We start from the raw sequence: 19403 nt of genomic DNA on the forward strand, positions 1-19403 counted from the left end.
TTCAAATTGGAACCCCGCAACCATAAAACGACGTCGTTTCGTCAGATACAAAACGACTTCTTTTTATAACTACGGGGTTTCTTTTATATAAATACATATGTATATATATATATATAAGGGAGGGGAAAATCGGGGCGTATGGCAGCACGGTGCCCTACCTTTCCCATGTAGGGGCGAGGTAGCGGGACCCCGTTGCCCCCCTCCTTTTAATTAACGAGAAATATATTAGCTACAAAAAGATCTCATCTCTCTTTGTTCTCTGCATCTTCTTTTTGTCTTCATCTATGCGTCATCTCTCTTCTTCTTCGTCCTCTCTCTCTCTCTCTTCTTTGCATCTTCTTTTTTGGTGGATTGTCACCGGTTGTTTAGGAAATGCAGCTCATGTAGAAGTATTCGAGTGGCAACTCACCAACGAAAATAAAGGCCACCATGTGAGAGAAGCAGGTCATGCGACTGCCACTCGAGATGGTCAAACCAAGATCGACAACGGTGGCATCGTGCGGGGTGGTGAAGCTTTACAAAAGTAAATACAGAAATCAACATGACTTGATATAATATATTATATTATTAAATTATTTTTTATTGGAAAATAGATTTAACATATGATATGAAATCATGTCAGTTTGTAAATTTATTTTTATGAAATCTTTATGTAGTTCTACTTTTTATTCTAAGATAATGCTAGAAGAGTTATAACATGCACTACATACATTAATACGTCACCAATTATTTATTATTCTGGTAATTATATGGCACCAATCACATATATTGTTAAATCAATGAGTAATGCTACATCTCCCGGGAGATGTAGCTCGAAAATCTACCAAAAAGGTAAAAATGTATTTTTATATTTTTTATTTCTTTTATTTTATGTATTTTTTTAATCATCATAAATATTTTAAAAAAAAATAAAAAAATTATAATATTATTAAAAAAATACTTTTTTAATCACTAATTAAAAAAAAATACAACATTTGAGACACTTTTTAGATCCCAAATTTGGGACGTCCAGCATTTCTATAAATCAATTTTATAATGAGTATAATTAATGGAGAGTTTAATATTATTCTTTATTCAGCCGCCTAAAAGACAAGTCACAAGGAGATGGAAACTAATTTATTGGTAGTGCGTGATGGAATATGGGGAGCCTCATGTCACCAATTTAAACAAACCAAAGTTATGATTCTCCAATGGTCTCCTTGCAATAACACTATATATATAATTATATATATATATACCATCAAAGTATTGAATTAAGTAAAAGATTCTGCGTCACCATAAGCCAATGAGATCCATGATCTGCACCTCAAACAAAACAATTCACCGGCCTTCCTCCTCCTGCATAGTTTTCCTGCCACTCTGTTTAATTGGCGTAGATCATGTCTGAGATGAAAATAGGTTTTTTTTTTTAATTACTAATTTAAACTTTTGATTTAAAATAAATAAATAAATAAATTATGATGTTCAGTATCAAAGATGTGATTATTGTAAAAACCCAGCTTCGTCCCCTCTACTTGGCTGCTTTAACCTCGTTCTCATCTCCTTAGCTAATATCTCAAGAAACAAGCACTCCTATTATTTTACTTTTCCTTGAGGGAAAAAAAATAGGTATTTTATCTCAACTCATCATTACAACTTTTTTAAATCCCAATACAAAATATAATAAACAATTCAACTTTTTCAAATCTCAAAATAATAATAATAATAAATAATAATATTCTAATAATATTTTATCATCTCAACTCAACTCAACTCAACTCAGTTTAATATCAAAATGCACACTAAATAATATTCGTTTAGTCTTGGTTTGGATTGGAAACTCATCTCAACTCATCTCATTTTATCATTACAACTTTTCTAAATTCTTAGATAAAATATAATAAACAATTTTATTTTTTTAAATTTTAAAATAATAATAATATTTTATTCAACTCATCTAAAATAATTTTAACTCATGAGTCTAAACGTTTTTTTTAGGAGGATGCCCCCACGCGGCCCCAACCCCAAGCCCAAGGTCAAAGGAAAAGGGAGAAGTGGTTTTCATTCTGCCTTAAACAAAGCATTAGATTTTGCTACACGTCTTAATCTTTGGTGCTACTTGTTCATGTGCTGACGCTCTTTATGCCTTCTCTTTCTATTAAAAAAAGAAAAAGAAAAAGAAAACTATTATATTTGGTAGGATGGATCGATGTTCCATGTCAAATCCAAGTTTCTTGCACATCATCCATCGTCTATGGTCCCAAACCACATCCAACCACCAGTCCACTGCTTTTGTTCTGTGTCCCCCCACCTATTTTCCCTTTTCATTTCTAACCCTTTCAAATGCAAATATTAATGGTTTGATCCCTTTGGATTGTCATTGCTGAGACATAAGGCCTACATTAATGTGCTGTGACTGTGTCATCCTACATTAGTTTGATAGCCCATCCTTCTCAAATGTAAGTGTCCGCACTCAATTGTCACATCAACTTCAAAATTGATTATAACTTTAAGTATTAGATTACAATAATTGTACTACTAAATAATACCAATAATAAAAGTGGACCCAATATTTTTCTAATTGGTGTATTTTTATATGATATAACAAATCAATCTTATGACTAAAATAAACGATAGAATCAATCTTAATACCAATAATAATAGAGTAGTGCTAAGCTGTCATCATGACTGCTCGGTATACCGCCTAGTATAAATTTATCTTTTTATTTTTTTCTTCTTTTTCTTTTCATATTTTTAAAAAATACACCAATACACTAAAAGTCACTTTCTTAATTATTAAGTAAAAAATAAATAAAATACATGAGCGGTCAAAGTGAGATGATAAACTCAAGCGGCATACTATCATTTCTCATAATAATAACCTAACATTCATCATGTCACGTTAATTTGTAAATTTTATTTTTTGCGATCTTCATTTTAAATCGAATACTTACAAAAGATATTATCTCACGAACGCTTATATTCCAGTCTCATTGTTTTAGAATTAAGATGAAGGGTACATCGCTTTCATAAGATTGTAAGTAATTGTTCTTTTTTTTTTCTTCTAGTGCAAGTAAGATTTCTTAGAGAGAGGTAGTTGCTCCCTCAAGCATACAAGAATCTTGATTGAATTAAGGATGTTTCTGTTTTCTTACAAGAACATATTCTTGTTCTGTTTTTATTCCTACATTAAAATACCAACATTAACCACCATGAATCGAATGTCTTCCCTAAATGCAAATAATTCCGATGCCAAGTCTCCTTCAATGTCATGGTATTTGCAGACACAAAACACGTGATCATGGAGATTTATCCTGTTAAGTCTACAAAAATAATATTGGTGAAGACGTTGAAGGTGCAGCTACCATTTCCTTATGTAGTTGTTATTAGTCTCTCTCTCAAGATTTATTTTTTTTACCTAAAAATAGTGATTATAAAAAAAATAAGAACACGAATATAATCCAGAATCTCTCCCATAAATTGTCATCTCGAAGAAATGTTGCTCTCCCAGCTAAAATATTTGTACAATACATGAAGGAATTAATAAACAAAGAAATGCAGCCAATTGTCTTGCATATTGCATATCTCATCACTTTAGATTGTTAGGAGTCAACTTTCATTTCATCCTTTTCTTAATCTCTGTAGATCTGAGGATTAATATATTCAAAAGGTATTTAAATTTTTCATTTTATAACGTGGAAATTTATTAATTTAGGATCCTTCAAAATAGGGACGGTAATATGTTATACGATCTATGAACTCAACATGAACACGACACAAAATTAGTGAGTTTGGGTTAAAACAGATTGACCCGTTAATACACGATTAATAAACGGATCAACCTGCTTAACCAGAAATCAATCCACAATAATCTATTTAAATTTTATTTCAAAATTATAATTTTATTATTATTAGGTTGTAATATTAGTATTTTTCAATATACTTATGTTTTTTATTATTGGGAATGTAATTATAGACCTATGCTTATATTTATATAGACGAAACATTTCAAACGTACCTATTTTTTTTCTACTTTAAGCTCTGAAGTTAGATTAATCACTCAAAAATCTTGATTCCAAATTTGATAAGTACTGACTCATATTTATGTAAGGATTCTAGATTATTTTAGTTTTAGATTTGATGTAGCTATTCAAACTTTTTGATTTGAAAAATATCCGATCAAATTCTGTATCATGACTCATCTGGTTTTGATCTTTTTCAAAGGATTGAAATGGTTTTAAGAGTAATGTTACTCTTCTTAGTAGATTTAGCATCGCAGTATTTATTGACGTAACACTGTGACATAATTTCAAATGTCAATTATTTATATATGACTCACTTAAAATATTTCATAGTACAAAGTAAACTAAAGACTCTCGTGTTTCGATTACTCGATACAAAAAGAAATTATATATTTCATTTCAAATTTTATCATTTTAAATAAACTATGACATATTTTAAATAATTATTAATTTAACTAATAAATATATAAACTCGTTTAAAAATCAATAAATTATTATATATTAATAAATGAATTCTGTTATATACAATATTTTTATATATTTTTTATTATTTTATTAATGTAATTAACTAAATAAATTATTTTATATTAAAAAAAATATCACGATCAATCACATTAATTAAATATAAAAAGAATACGTAAAAGTGAGCATCTTTATTAATAAATTACAGAATTTTGAAATTTAAATTTATTATTAAATAACTTTGTACACCTTTCAAACTGTGGGCCACGCGCAAAACCATGGGAATCGCCCAAAGTTTGGAACCTATCTACTCCTCCACATGCTGAATCATTACACGTCAATTTATTATTAAAATACTTTGATTTATTTTTTATTTTCTTCACTTTTTTAGATAGATAAGACTTTAATATTAAATTTTGATGCAACTTGGACAAGTAAGTTTCTTCTACATCCGATGTACCAAACGGCAAACGCAGACATTTCAACGCCATCCATCTCGTCTATGCTTCTTCATCGCCTTGCCAACTCCCTTGTATACATATGGATCGAAATGCATAGGATTCATAAAATTATTCAAATTATTTTTATATTTTAATTTCCCATAAATTTTAAATAATGAAATCCTGAAATTTGAATATTTTAAAAAATCTCCAACACCATTATTTTCTGTACAAAGAATATTCTATATCTTATGCTTGTTTTTATTCCAGTCGTAAAGTGTTAAGGTTCATAGAAATCATCGTAAGCACACTACACGATACTTTTCGCCGATGTTTCCCAAATTGGTATATTATTGAAACTTTTTTTCTCCAATAAATTTTAGGTTTGCAAGTTGAAAAATGCTATATTTGGGTCTCGATAAATTTTTATTTATTTTTTTATTTAGTTATTAAAGAAGTATTTTATAGTGATTTTGTAAATTTTTCTTAAAAAAAAATATTTAAGAAATATAAAAAAATGAATGAAAAAAAAATTGTTCTTCTCCGGATAGGTCTTGTGATACATTCTCGATGGATGTAACACTGCTCTTGCAAGTTCTCTTACATTTTTTAGTAATGTTAGATACAGTTTTAAAGTATGTAAATCTCACACACTCTATTTAAAACAAATAGAGTATTATTATAAAAAAAATTAAGTTTTTTATGTAAATTTTTTGTTTATTCACTTCTTACAGAAAGAATATGCAGGACTTACACACTTTAAACCTACAAATATCATATCCTTACAATTTTTTTGGAAAATCCTATTGGTCTATTATTGCCTTGACATGACTTGAAAGTAATTGCTAGAATTTAAAATATATTTTTAAATTTATAGATTCATATTCAATGTACTATCAAAATTGATGTCTTGAATTTAAAACAAGACTCATTCAGTTTCATTTAAATATTTTACATGTAAGATCTAATCAAAAAGATCTAACTCATATGTCTAAATAATGTTAAGACATCAATTAATAAATAATTAAATCCACCACTCTATATTTGTTCTAGTTCACGAAATAATTGATAATTTAACAATAATATTTACGAAGTTATGATCAGTATATTGATAATATATTTGTAACATCAACACTAAGTACTTGCTAACTTTGCTTAGAAAAAAAAAAAAAAAAAAAAAGGTACTTGCTAACTTTAATTAATATTTGATTTGGATGGAGGTTTTAGAATCTTTACCCATGTAGCCGCCCCTTTGTCTCCCTTAAACTTAGTGTATTTGGTGGTCACTGGTCAGACTCATAATTTAGGTCCAAGTTGCTCTCAGAACACAGGAACCACTGGCCAGCCACGGTTTTTGATTTAAGAACTTGCATTTAAGTGATAATTGCAGTCGTGAGTGTGTAAGTGTTATATAATTATTTTGAAAAAAATGAATAAATATGAGACCCACGTGAAAAGAAATTAATTTTTTATGAGTAGATCCCTCCTCTTTTTCAAAACGACTGCACGATATTTACACATTTCATGACTGTATGTAACATTACTCTTTTAAAAATACATGAATAATTGAATAGAAATAATGTTAGAAGTAAGTTTCGTGCTTGGAAGTCTCGTATAACTTTTTTTTATAAAAAAAATAATAAGTTCCATGGTAAAAATATAAACTTTTGTTGGTGTGTCTCGCTTTTTTTAAAAGTTAAATGATATTTACAGTCTTAAAATGTATAAATTTTGCACATTTATTTTTTTTAAAAAAAAAAGTGAAGTATGACATTTAAAAATAATTTTTTATGTGGTTTCTATATTTAACTACTTTTTTCAAAAATAATAAACGGAATTTACACACTCTAAAATTTTATCTATCAATACTCTTTTTAAAATAATTATACCAAAAAGTTAAACCATATTAAATCGGTAATTATATTCACAGTTTAATTCGACAATATATATATATATATATATATATATATAGCAAATGTAATTAATATCCTAAAGCATTTTCTTTATTTATTTTTCAAACAAATATTAAAAAGATATGTGACCATTGATGCATTCATTCAACAACATAAAAGAGAGGTAGACGCGGAGTAATAGCTTTTTGTGCAAGTGGTATTTGGGCAGAGGTGGTTTCAAGTTTGCTTCAATTATGACTTCATCCAACAGGGTCATGGTGGCCAATTTTGATACTAATTGCACTTTATTCAAATTCCATTCAATCAACTATCACAATTGGCTGACAGTTTGGTGGTACTGTAGTGACGGGCTCGCCTATTGAATAGTAATTATGGCTCAAATAGGACATTCTACAACGGGAATGGGCTCCTATGGTCACACTCAGAGAGAGTAGTTATGTTGGTCGCCCCCACCTCTCCTTTTTTATTAGAAAAAAAAAATCACGAATTATGACTTATTACCTAGATGTCTGTTGTTTCTTGATAGTGGAAATGATTCATCCTAAATTCTGTAATTTTATTATTATTTATAATATATGCAAGCTTGCTTAGAAAAAAATAAAAATAAAAAAATAAAAACTAAAAACTATTACGAATTCTACAAAATCCCAACCTTTTTCCTAAAATTCAAAGGAATTGTCTTGCAATTTTATTTTATACATTTGGGAAATGGGATTTCGAACTTCAGACCTCCATTTTGAAGGCTGTGAGTTATGCCAATCAGGTCACATGCCTTTGATGAATTGTCTTGCAATTGACTCACATTAAATAGTGAAAATCTTGAGACATTAATGCTCTTAACTTTTAAAATCCGAGTAAAATGGTGATATTTAAATTTAAGAGTCTTGCAAAATAAATGTTTGGCTTTGAGTTTAGAATAAAGTCTAAACTAATTTCTCATGCAAAATAAATCGTGCTACCTCAATGATATATAGAGCATAATGATTTATAAATATAATTTTTTGCGAGTTAATAAGTTTGAAACTTAGGATTCGTTTAGATACAAAAATCATCTCATCTCATCTCATCATTATAACCCTTTTAAATTCTTATATAAAATATAATAAAAAATTAATTTTTTTAAATCTTAAAATAATAATAATAATAATAAATAATATTTTATATAATTTATTTAAAATTATTTTATCTCATTTTATTATTTAAACGAGTTTTTAATAAAAAAAAATTAATATAAATACGTTGTTTGACTTTGACTAACAAAGTCAAGAGAAACGGCAAGTGCTTTTGAATGAAAAGTGGCTTCTTGGGACATGTTTGGATATGAGTAATTTTAATCTAGAGTAGGGTATTTTTTCGACCATGTTAAAAAAAAAATCCTCACCTCCTTTGCAAATATAAAAGACTCTTTATCTCAACCTCTTTTAATTTTTGATTAAAAACATATTATTTTAATTTAAAACATATCAATTTAAAGTAGAGTTTTACTAAGTACAAGCGAGTTTGTGCACCATATCGCGTACCGATGGTTTTTTTTATTTAAAAAAAATATTTTGAGAGAAGAAGAAAATCTCCTATATCATGAAAATTATTTTCATATTTAATTCACATCGTTTCGTTAAACATATACATTATATATCAATATCGGTGCATGAGTTGGTACACAAACTTGCCTGCAAGTAGATTTTTCCTTTAAAGTAAGACACATAGTTTCATCTCACATTTAACAAATATTATTAAGAACTTATTATTGTAATATATAGTTTTAAAGTAGGACCATGTTTTCACAAAAACCTATTAAACTTTCATCTCAACTAATTTTCTTTGCTATTTATTAAAAATAACTTCTCTATTCTTAAAATCCAAAGTTCGCCAAAATTCTTTTGTCTCTATGATATAATTTGTCTTTCAAAAAAGTTAATTTTATTAATAATATTTAGATATGTTTAAGTGTAATACTTTTTTTTTTTTTATAAAATATTAAACTTACTACAAATCTTAGTAAATGAATATTATAAACTCCATTTAAGTGGTGACATGTCATGTAACGACCCGGTCTAATAATTCTAAGATCGAGATATTCATAATTCTTATTGGGGTTAAATTATATTTAATGTGTCATATTGGATAAGTCCAAGAGCGATAAATTATTGAGACTGATTAGGAGTTTTAATTAAGCTCAATAACTATATTAAATCTCATTTATTATTTATTGAATGAATTAGACACATTTTAGAATTTAAAGATTTGTCTTTAGAAATTTTTATTTCTATTTAAAATCATCACTGATTGAAATCTTCTATGCAATTTCAATCACTGCCAATCCTACATTAAATGAATTACTAGATCGTGTTTTTAAATTCAAACTCTATTCTTAAATGATTGTGACCGAGTCCAACTCGAACTTATCGGCATCATATTTTAATAGGGATACAACTCTACTAGTCATCTTCATGTTAAAATTCTTTAACCGACTATCTTCTCAAACTTTAAGCCATGCACGTCTCGGCCTTCCACTAAGATTCATGCCCCAATAGAACTCTCTTACAATTCTACAAATCATTTTCACATTAAAACTCTTAAACCGACTCTTTATATATACACTCAACCTCATACACTTTAGGTATATCTCATTCATCTCCAAACCCCAGTGTAGTTTCTGCGTACCCAAAATCACGTAGGGCACCTCTAGTCCACCAGCATCCCTTATGTTTTCTCTCTCCTTCTAGTTCACGTGATCGATTTCATGCCGGAAATATTGGATTAATGATGCGATAAACGACATGTCTTTTATAAAAATATTATGCATGAACACCCTCCACTGGAAGCCCATTTTTTATGTAACCAATTCATGATAAAATTATGAAAATTCATGATTTTACATTAAGAATTATACATTAAATTATTTATAAAAATTCATGATCTTATGAAAAGACTTATGCATTAAAATACTTATAAAAGGTCATACATAATTTATGTGAAGATTTTTGCATTAAAATATTTATGAAAAATCATGATTTTATATGAGGAATCATGTATCACATAATTTTATGAAAGAATGTAATTTTTTTTTAAATCTATGATATTATACATATGAAAGCATGATTATGATGAAATATGAATGATAAAATATGTAGCGGCCTATGTTATGATATGAAGACGGTATCAAATGTATGGGCATATTACATTGCTAGGTTGTACATACTGGTAGTGCACTCAGTGTGTTTTCTTTATATATGGATTTCACAACCCATGGCCATAGAAGGAATTAGAATCTACTTAAATTCGCTAATCCTAACTTACAGGGTCAACAGTGGGTACCGGTCTATGACAAGTGAAAGATAAGTTCATGTTATTTACGTATGTAATTATGAGTATGCATATTTTTAAGAAATCTTATGTTTATTATGTTTACTATATGATGTGTTGCTTGTTGAGTATTCGACTTATTTTTATATGTTTTTATATTTTCAAACCATCCCAGGTGATGATATTTATGAGAATGAGACTACATGATAGGATTTGGCTCAAGGAAGGCAGATGCCTATATAGTTTATGTCATGCGCAATTTTATGATTTAAATTTTAATAAGTTATTTTGATAAGCACATGATATTTTTTTAAATTTAAATAATTACTTCTGCAAATTCTTTTTTAGATTTTAAATATTTAATAAAAATTAACTTATTTATTTTGATATCTTTCATATCTGGAGTTGTGTTAGAAGAAAAGTTTTTAAATTTAAATTTAATAACACACCGATTCTTCAATAATTCTAAAAATGACTTTATTAGAAAGCGAGATGTTACATCTCACCAATGTAATAAATATTGGTTTAACTTATTTTTATTTTAATTATTGATTGGTGACAGCATTCATGGGTCCTACTTTAAAACGATTTATTACAATAACAAGTTTTTAATAATATTTGTTAAATGTGAGATGAAACTGTGTGTCTCACTTTAAATTGATATGTTGTTTTATATTAAAATAATATATTTTTAATGAAAAATTTAAAAAGGTTGAGATAAAGAGTCTTTTATGTTTGTAAAGGGAATTCTTTTTTTAACACGGACAAGAAACTACTCTCTAGATTAAAATTACTCATATCCAAGCATGTCCTTGGAAACCACTTTTCAATCAAAAGCACTTGCCGTTTCTCTTGGCTTTGTTAGTCAAAGTCAAACAGCGTATATATATTAATTTTCATTAAGTTTCAAACTTATTAACTCAACTTGTATTCTTCTTCTATTTACCTATTTTATCTATCAAAATTTCTTTTATTTAGTTTTATTTTATTTTGTTTAAAGTTGAAAAAGATGGATTTACAACTTTTCGACAATTCTCGAGAGACGCACGATATAAGCAAATTAACAGGTCGAAAATCATTTAAAGGAAAGTAGTAATTTTGCGAAAATCACCACGCGTGGTTTTCACGCGCCGCCCACATATGCATGTGGTCTTCACGCGCTATCACTTCCAGCAACTCTTCTTGAAGCAAGTGTCAGATCACCAGACTTACCACCACTAGACATTTCAAATCTACCTTCATGATTGAAAAGAGACAAATGTATTGTCTTCACAGACCGTTACAAATTTTGGAGTCTACTAAAATTGATCCAAACTGTAATTCATCATCTATCTTACTATTTTCCTTTTTGATTTCCTTATTGTTAATTAAAATAAAAAAAGAGTTTGTTTCTCGAACGTTTGTTTGTAGAGGTTGAATCATCTCTTTCTATGAAGGGTGATGTTGAGTTTATATTTATGCAGAGAGTATTGTCTTTTGAAAGTTTGTCTATAGAGAGTAACAATAATATTGAAGACTAGACCAGTCACAAAAGAAAATAATGTATTGGTAGAGCTCCAAATGCATTATTTTGGTTTATGATATCATGTTTGATATGGTGACATCCCAAAATGTATCTGGTCATAAATGTAAATTTCTCTGCTAAATGAATGATGATTATTTCCCTTAAAAAAGAAACACTCACAAAAATTATATTTATAAATTGTTATGCTCTATATATATTATTGACTTAGCATGGTTTACCTTGCATGGGAAATTAAGTTTAGACTTTACTCTAAACTCAAAGCCCAACATTTATCTTGCAAAACCTATATAGTAAAACTTTATACTATATCTACTCTTTATTACAAAATTAGCAATAAAATAATTGGCTAACTTGTTATTAAAGTAATTTAATTGATTTCTCCTTTCTTTTGTAGTAACAAGGAGAAGGTAAGGTGACGTGACATATAATGCATATCTAGGGCTGTAAATAGAGAGGACTACTTCAACAATCGTTCAAGATCGGTTCAGTCAAATTATAATCAATTATTAAATAATAAAATTTGATTTAACACGTATAAACTTGTAAAACTTCAAATTTTTGAATCTCTATAATATTATCTTAATAATATGTTAATTATTTATAACCAATAAAAGAAAATTATGTTCCTAATATCAAGTGAGTTACTCATTTTTATTAAAAAATCAAAGCCATTAATATATGTTTATACAAATTATATAGAGATATTTACAAAAACTAGAAATTTTACTTGTTAAGGTTTGTAGTTAAAGTCACAATATATAATATTAATAACTTATTTTGGAAAAATTAAACAACTTGTAAATAAGCTTGAATCTAATCAAATAATGAATGTGTTATTGATAAAGATAAAATATAACTTGATGAAAAATTCAAACTCTGCTCGTGTCTGAATAAAATATAAACGTACAAGTCTTACTATTTACTATTGACTGAATCTTAACTCTTTATTTTTTTTTTTTAATAAGAGGATGGTATCCTAATTTTATTAATAGCTTTCATTTATGAATGAGAAAAATTATGGTCACAAATCAAACACTTAAGTCACAAATATTCATAAAAAATTAAAATCTAGACATAAAAAACCATAAATATCCAACCACTTTACAATATACCAAAAAAAATCATATAATCAAATAATGCAAACGAACAAAAACCACCCTTTATTAAAAGTATTAAACAAGTCTAATATGAAGTAGACCCAACTTTTCTATGCGCAAAATTCCTTTAAGACGAGAAGGAATATCAATCTCAAGTCATTTACGTACTAATACCAGCCTATAATATCAAGGAACTCTTGATACTTCCTCCATGGATTATTATAGACAATTTTTACTCATCGAGTAATGTTATTCTTAATTTTAATATTTTATTTTATTTATATAATATATTGTAAATAATTAGTAAAATATTTTAAAATAGAAAACACCAATCCATATAACTGAAGATAAATAAATTCATGAACAAAGATATTTCTCTTTAAATTTTAATGAAAAATAATATTTATAATCATATATTGTATAAATATTGTATATATATTTTTTTAAAATAATATAAAATATATATAATAAATTAATATTTTAATAATAAATTTTACTATTTTAAAAATAAATACGTAACGCTAATGTAACTCATGACAGTTTAGAGCATTAGGGTGAGTTTGGTTACCAAATTTATCTCAACTCATCATTGTAACTTTTTTAAATTTCAATACAAAATATAATAAACAATTCAACTTTTTCAAATCTTAAAATAATAATAATATTAAAAAATAATATTCTAATAATATTTTATCATCTCAACTCAACTCAACTCAACTCACTTCAATATCCAAACACAACCTTTTTCAATTTGAATAGTATGAACGCAAAATAAAATAAAATAAAACCTCTAGTAGGGCCGACAAAAACATCGAAACGTCTCCTCGTTCCATATTCTCTAGAGATCATCACCAAGAGTGGATCCCATATTTCATGTAGTTGTTCTTTCCTTAATTGGATGAACGTTATTCTTTATTTTAATTTTTGTTATTTTAATTATATAATATAATATAATATAATATATTAATTATTTATATATATAATCATTTAAAACAAGAAACACCAATCCACATAATTAAAGATAATGAAATTCAAGAAATAAAAAACATTTTTCTTTAAATATCAAGAATCACGAGCGTAAGAAAAAATAAAATTACAGTATGTTTAACCTTCGGTAGGGCCCTCAAAAACGTCACCCCGTCCTCATCGACAGTCCTCAGGAATCATCGCCTAGAGTAGACCCCACACATCACGTGGCCATTCTTCCCTTGATTGGATGATAAAAATTACGGTGATTTGCAAATACTGAAATGCCCTCAGGCATCCGCCTATAAATCAAAACCCAGGCTTACCAGCTCTGAATCTTATTCTCGAGCTCTAACTTCTTACAAGAGAGGGGACTTTCTAGAGAGTGAGAGAATTTTGTAGTCGGAGATGTTGGGGGTGTTCAGCGGCTCGATCGTTTCGCCTCCGGAAGAGCTGGTGGCTGCCGGCTGTCGGACTCCTTCGCCAAAGATCACGTCTGCGGCACTGCTGAACCGGTTCATCGAGACCAATGCCTCCGCGGTGTCCATACATGTCGGAGACGAAGTCCAGTTGGCCTACACTCACCACAAGGAGTCCCCGTTGCTGCCCAGGTACATTTAAAAACCATGTATAAAAATAAAAATGGAAAACGAAAAAATTGGGCTGCCTGCGTCGCCATGCCGGCCTTTCATACTCTGTGTTGTGGAAAAATAGAATGGAAAATGAGTACTCCAGGAGGAGTTAACTGTGTGTGGGCGCGTGGGCGTGAGAGAGAGAGAGAGAGAGAGAGAGAATTTATAGACTAACCGGGAGGACCAAATAAACCTGACCGTCTTTCGATCATTAATCGGAACAGGAATCCGAAAGCAAAGTTTGGAGATCGGACGGTCGGTAACATTAATTTGATCCTTTTTCGATCATCTTCTAACTCAGCCATGTCCTAGCTTTCATAATATTGACCGTTTGGTTGCTGAGAAAAAAAGGGAAAGATGAAGTAGCAGAGTATCAAGCAGTAACCAAATCAATTTTTCATATGGTCCTATACGGTGATTTCTTTCATGATCGTGTGGCTTTCGTAGTATGCCTCTGTCCTTGTGATTCAGATCACTCCCATCCATTAGTTACGGAAATTTTCAGATCGAATTCATTTCTGCTAAATTCAGAGACTCGGAGTCGAATTGATGATGGCAAGGACTAGGGAGAAGCGGAGAAGACGAATGATGAGCGGTAGTATTATTATGCTACGAGCCTAGCTCGCGGGACGTTGGGCGTGAAGATCCAACGGCCATGATTTTACAATCATATTGATTGATGTGTTGAGCAAGAAGATATTTGTCGTTTACGGGGCTCTTCAGCCACGTATTGATGAATATTCTCTGTCTCGGGTTACTTCGTGAGTTTGTGTACACACGTAGTAGATTTGCCATAGATTAAAGTCTTATCCAGCACGTGGACGGTCAGATGATCTTAAACGTGAGTTGGAGGTGAACGGTTGAATTAGTTGTGGCCGTCGGTTGAGGACCAATTGGTCCAACCCACTTTTGAAAAGAGCCGAGTGTTGTCTTTTGTTATTGTTCTGTTTTTTTTTTAAACACAAAATAGAAGTGTCTTTGTATAGCTTGAATTTTATCATTTTTAATTATAATTATTAATACCTTACCTTTTAAATAAATAAATGTAATATTTAAATCGATAATTATTTAAACTATATTATATCAATAAATACAATTAAAAATAACTGAATTTGTTTTTCTATGGCGAGAACCGAGAGGAGTTCATATTCCTGGTAATCATCTTTAAAATATATTGCACGCACACGGGTCACGGCTATCTTATGTTATGGTTACAACAGACTTGCAAGTCACGGTTATCTTTCTAAATATCTTTTTGGATGGGAGTTTGGATTATTGTATTTTTGTGTGGAGGATTTTTTTTTTTTTTTATTTGGTTCCTGTCATGTAAATGGTTTTTCATATTATATATATGTGTGTGTGTGAGACATCAATTTTGAGTGAGAGTGCCGTAATGACTTTTTTGGATTGGACTGGAGAAAGTAGGTGGGATCTGGATATAGTCGGTCGAGTCAGGATAAGGATTCCAAGAGTCAAGTTGGGGGGACCCAAAAAGGTAGCGGAACCGAATTACACGTTCCGGTGTTCCTTCGTGTTATTATTATACGAAACGTTAGGAATGCTTTAACGTTTGGATTGAAATTTCATCTTATTATTACTATAATTGTTTTAAAATTTTATATAAATTATATAAAATAATTTAATTTTTTAAAATTTTAAAATAATAATAATATTAAAAATAATATTCTGATAATATTTTATTCAATTCCTTTAATGAAATTTTAATTGACAATTTTCTCTGAGTAATATTTTAGATTGTAAAATTTTTTTATTTAAATAAATTTAACGTATTTTATAAAATTCTATTAATTTGAGAATTTATTTTTATTGAATAGCTGTAGCTATTCTCTACTTACAATTATTTTATGGAACCATATAGCTCTAACGTTTCATGTGTAGCAAGGGAGTGAGTAGTATTATACACAATAATACTCCATTAATATTAATCAACTATTTATCATATATAATATATTCTGATAATCTCGTGATTGATGCTGAATTGACAATTACCGTCACAATACCTGCACCTTTTATAGTCCAGCGCACTTTTTAGTTTCATCGTATGTTGTATTTCTATGTCTGAAATCTCAATCCTGAAATTCTAGTGGGTGTTAATTGATCGAGCTGTGTTACGCATGAATAGTGGAATTTCCTTTACTACATATGGATTTTAGCCATGAGTTGTTTGAGGTGGTGTAAAGTGTAAACTAATGTTGTTTTCTTTTTTTTTTTTTGTAAGGTTCATGACTAACTAATTTAACTGGAAATCTTAGTGTATAACTAATACGGATAGGAAAATGGCAGGTCATTTGCAGTGAAGGATGAGATATTCTGCTTGTTCGAGGGAGCCCTCGACAACTTGGGAAGTTTGAAGCAGCAATATGGGCTTGCCAAGTCTGCGAACGAGGTGGTCTTGGTCATTGAGGCTTACAAGGCACTCCGTGACCGTGCACCCTACCCTGCCAACCATGTTGTTGGCCACCTTAGCGGGAGTTTTGCATTCGTAGTCTTTGACAAGTCTACCTCAACCCTCTTTGTTGCTTCTGTAAGTTAGCCGTGCCCACCCACCAACAAATGCCTCCATTAAAGCTAATAGCTATTTATAATTGAGTGGTGTTGGTGGTGTTACAGGACCAATATGGTAAGGTTCCTCTGTATTGGGGAATCACTGCTGATGGATATGTCGCTTTTGCTGACAACGCAGAATTGCTTCAAGGTGCTTGTGGCAAGTCACTTGCTTCTTTCCCTCAAGGTGGGTGAGAAATATGTTATAGACTTGCGTGTGTGTGCGGAGGATACTTGAACAAAATCAAAATAGGATTTTTACTTTCTTACAATTCAAATTGAATTCGGATTTTTTTCCATTATCTTGTCTCTCTCGTTGTTCTCTAATTCACTATACTATGCTCACAATTCTGCCTGGGATTCGATAGGATGTTTCTTCTCTACGACCGTCGGAGAACTGAGAAGCTATGAGAACCCAAAGAATAAGATCACTGCGGTACCTGCTACTGATGAAGAGATCTGGGGTGCAACATTCAAGGTACACATTTTTATACACGCCTTTGGTACGAGTTTGTAATTTGTTCCGGATCATCCTATCATTATTAGCTAGTATCCTATCATGTCTGCCATTTACTTTCTCCCGTCTAATATTGTAATGGTAACGTATAATCTATAATAAGGATTACCTGAAATTCTTTTACTTCCATTCTAAGTTAACTTCGAAAAGAATATACACACAACATTTAATACTATCTGTCATCCCACACAAACAGTAATAAACATCGTTTGAACAGGAGAATTCTAAGAGAGATTTCAATTCGTTTGATCTATAATCATCTTCCAATCTATAATTAGCATATTTCAAATGGATTTATACACCATTGGTTTGTTGGTGGACATTGAAGTATGAAAAGAAGGGTGTTTTGTCAGCTATGAGAGAGAGACTTAACATTCTCCATAAGTATTGTGTGTGTAATTTATATTTGTTCTTCCATTTTTGGGGCATGGATTTAGGTATGCCCACCAGCTAAGGAGTCTGATGGAGTTCAAATCCCCCGCATATTATGAAATTCTGTTGTACTGATTTGTCAATGACTCAAATTGGTGGGGCTGAAAATTTCAGGTGGAAGGGCCAGCGGTTGTTGCAGCTACAGAGTGAGTGTGATAAAACAAAATCTATATCCAACTGGGCTGGAGAGGGTGGGTTTTTATATGGCAATGGCTGATGCATCCTCTATGCTCTGGGGCCATGTAAAAATTAAAATAGCTGAACGAGTGATAACAACTGTTGGTAATGGAAATGGCTTGGCCTTTGTGGGTAGTTTTGTGTTATTAAGTTATCCTTTGCTCTAGCTTGAACGAATGTACAGTTGTAATTTCTAGTCTAATAAGTAATAAAGTACTGTCTTTTTTCTTCCCATTTTCTTTTGATTCTCTAAGATAAAAAAGTCATGAATATGCAAGTATGTACAATTATTTTAAAAAATATATAATTTATTATTAAAATATTAATTATTTTTACGTAAATTTTGTATTTATTTATTTAAAAAAAAATACTTACGCACTAACTGTAAAATTAATTTTTCTAAAATAAAAATATTTGAATTGGGTTTGGTGGGGGTTCGCCACCAGACCCGTGAACCAAATACTAATCAATTCATGGCCGAGAAAAAAAAAAACTATGTCACTTGATGGCCCATCAAGTATTCAACAGATACTTCAATGCCCAACAATATTTTATTGGACGGAATATCAGAATCAGATACATTTTTTAAGATTAACTGACAATAAATGATTAAATATTTATTTATTTATTTATTTAAATGGTGATTTCCCGGATTCTTTGTGTGACCTCATGGCACACATATAATATACTCTGGTTCGTCCAGGCCGCACACGGACGCATTGGGTTGGCGTCTAATATTCTGAAAAGCTGATGCGAGAGACTCCTTTCCAGCTAAAATTTATTTGCATTATTTATTTCTTGCAAACGTCATACGCAACTGGATCTACATCTTTAGCATCTCCTGCTTTTAACCATCTTGATCTTTCCCCCTTTACTTTAAGCTGCAATGTTTAATATATGAGCATTTAATAATTTAGATATATGTAGTCTGTTAATATCGTGTTTCGTAAACCTTTGGGCTAGGTTCTAGCAATTCAAGTTTTCAGAACTTGAGCCTGTGAAAATAGAGAAAAAGACAACTGGAAGAGGGCGGCCTTGGGATTAGGGAGTCTCTGATGCCAAAGTCAGTAAATTCTCTTGAAAGTTTACAAATAAGTGGGAAAGTCTAAGGATCAGAGAGAGGTTTCTCGTACCTAGGAGTTGTTATTTATACCGTGGTCTGGGGAGGGGACATATAATGTTTGTCCCTATGGAGTTTGTGCCCTTAGTACTGTTCATTTTGTTAGAGTCTTTTAATGCGGTGTGGCTCTACGACGATGTCATTAATGTGACATGTACCTCAGATAGTGGTGTCATTAATGCGGCGTGGTTCTCTGGCCTTGCTTTGTCTTTGGTAATCCATCGATGTTCCCATGTGAGGGGTCGAGGGT

General features: G+C 30.3%; 1 protein-coding gene across 2 annotated transcripts; it reads left to right on the forward strand.

The window, feature by feature from the left end:
• Positions 1 to 14007: 14007 nt before the first annotated feature.
• Positions 14008 to 18267, forward strand: LOC109010479 (stem-specific protein TSJT1-like). 2 transcript variants are annotated; one of them, XM_018991333.2, is made up of 5 exons: positions 14008 to 14321; positions 16647 to 16887; positions 16974 to 17094; positions 17276 to 17385; positions 17971 to 18267. In XM_018991333.2, exons 1-5 carry the CDS (start codon positions 14119 to 14121, stop codon positions 18004 to 18006), a joined length of 711 nt encoding a protein of 236 aa, XP_018846878.1. In that variant the 5' UTR covers positions 14008 to 14118; the 3' UTR covers positions 18007 to 18267. The 2 variants fall into 2 exon arrangements, with proteins under 2 accessions (XP_018846878.1, XP_018846877.1); XM_018991332.2 differs by having other exon boundaries at positions 14042 to 14321; positions 17862 to 18267.
• The last annotated feature ends 1136 nt before the right edge of the window (positions 18268 to 19403 follow it).

The sequence above is a fragment of the Juglans regia genome, chromosome 7 (assembly GCF_001411555.2).
Source record: "Juglans regia cultivar Chandler chromosome 7, Walnut 2.0, whole genome shotgun sequence".
Classification (NCBI taxonomy): domain Eukaryota; kingdom Viridiplantae; phylum Streptophyta; class Magnoliopsida; order Fagales; family Juglandaceae; genus Juglans; species Juglans regia.

Coding starts and splice junctions, on each gene's coding strand:
- LOC109010479 (XM_018991332.2), top strand. CDS start 14,119: ATGTTGGGGGTGTTCAGCGGCTCGATCGTTTCGCCTCCGGAAGAGCTG. Junction 14,322..16,646: donor GAGTCCCCGTTGCTGCCCAG/GTACATTTAAAA, acceptor GGAAAATGGCAG/GTCATTTGCAGTGAAGGATG. Junction 17,386..17,861: donor TCTGGGGTGCAACATTCAAG/GTACACATTTTT, acceptor GCATGGATTTAG/GTATGCCCACCAGCTAAGGA.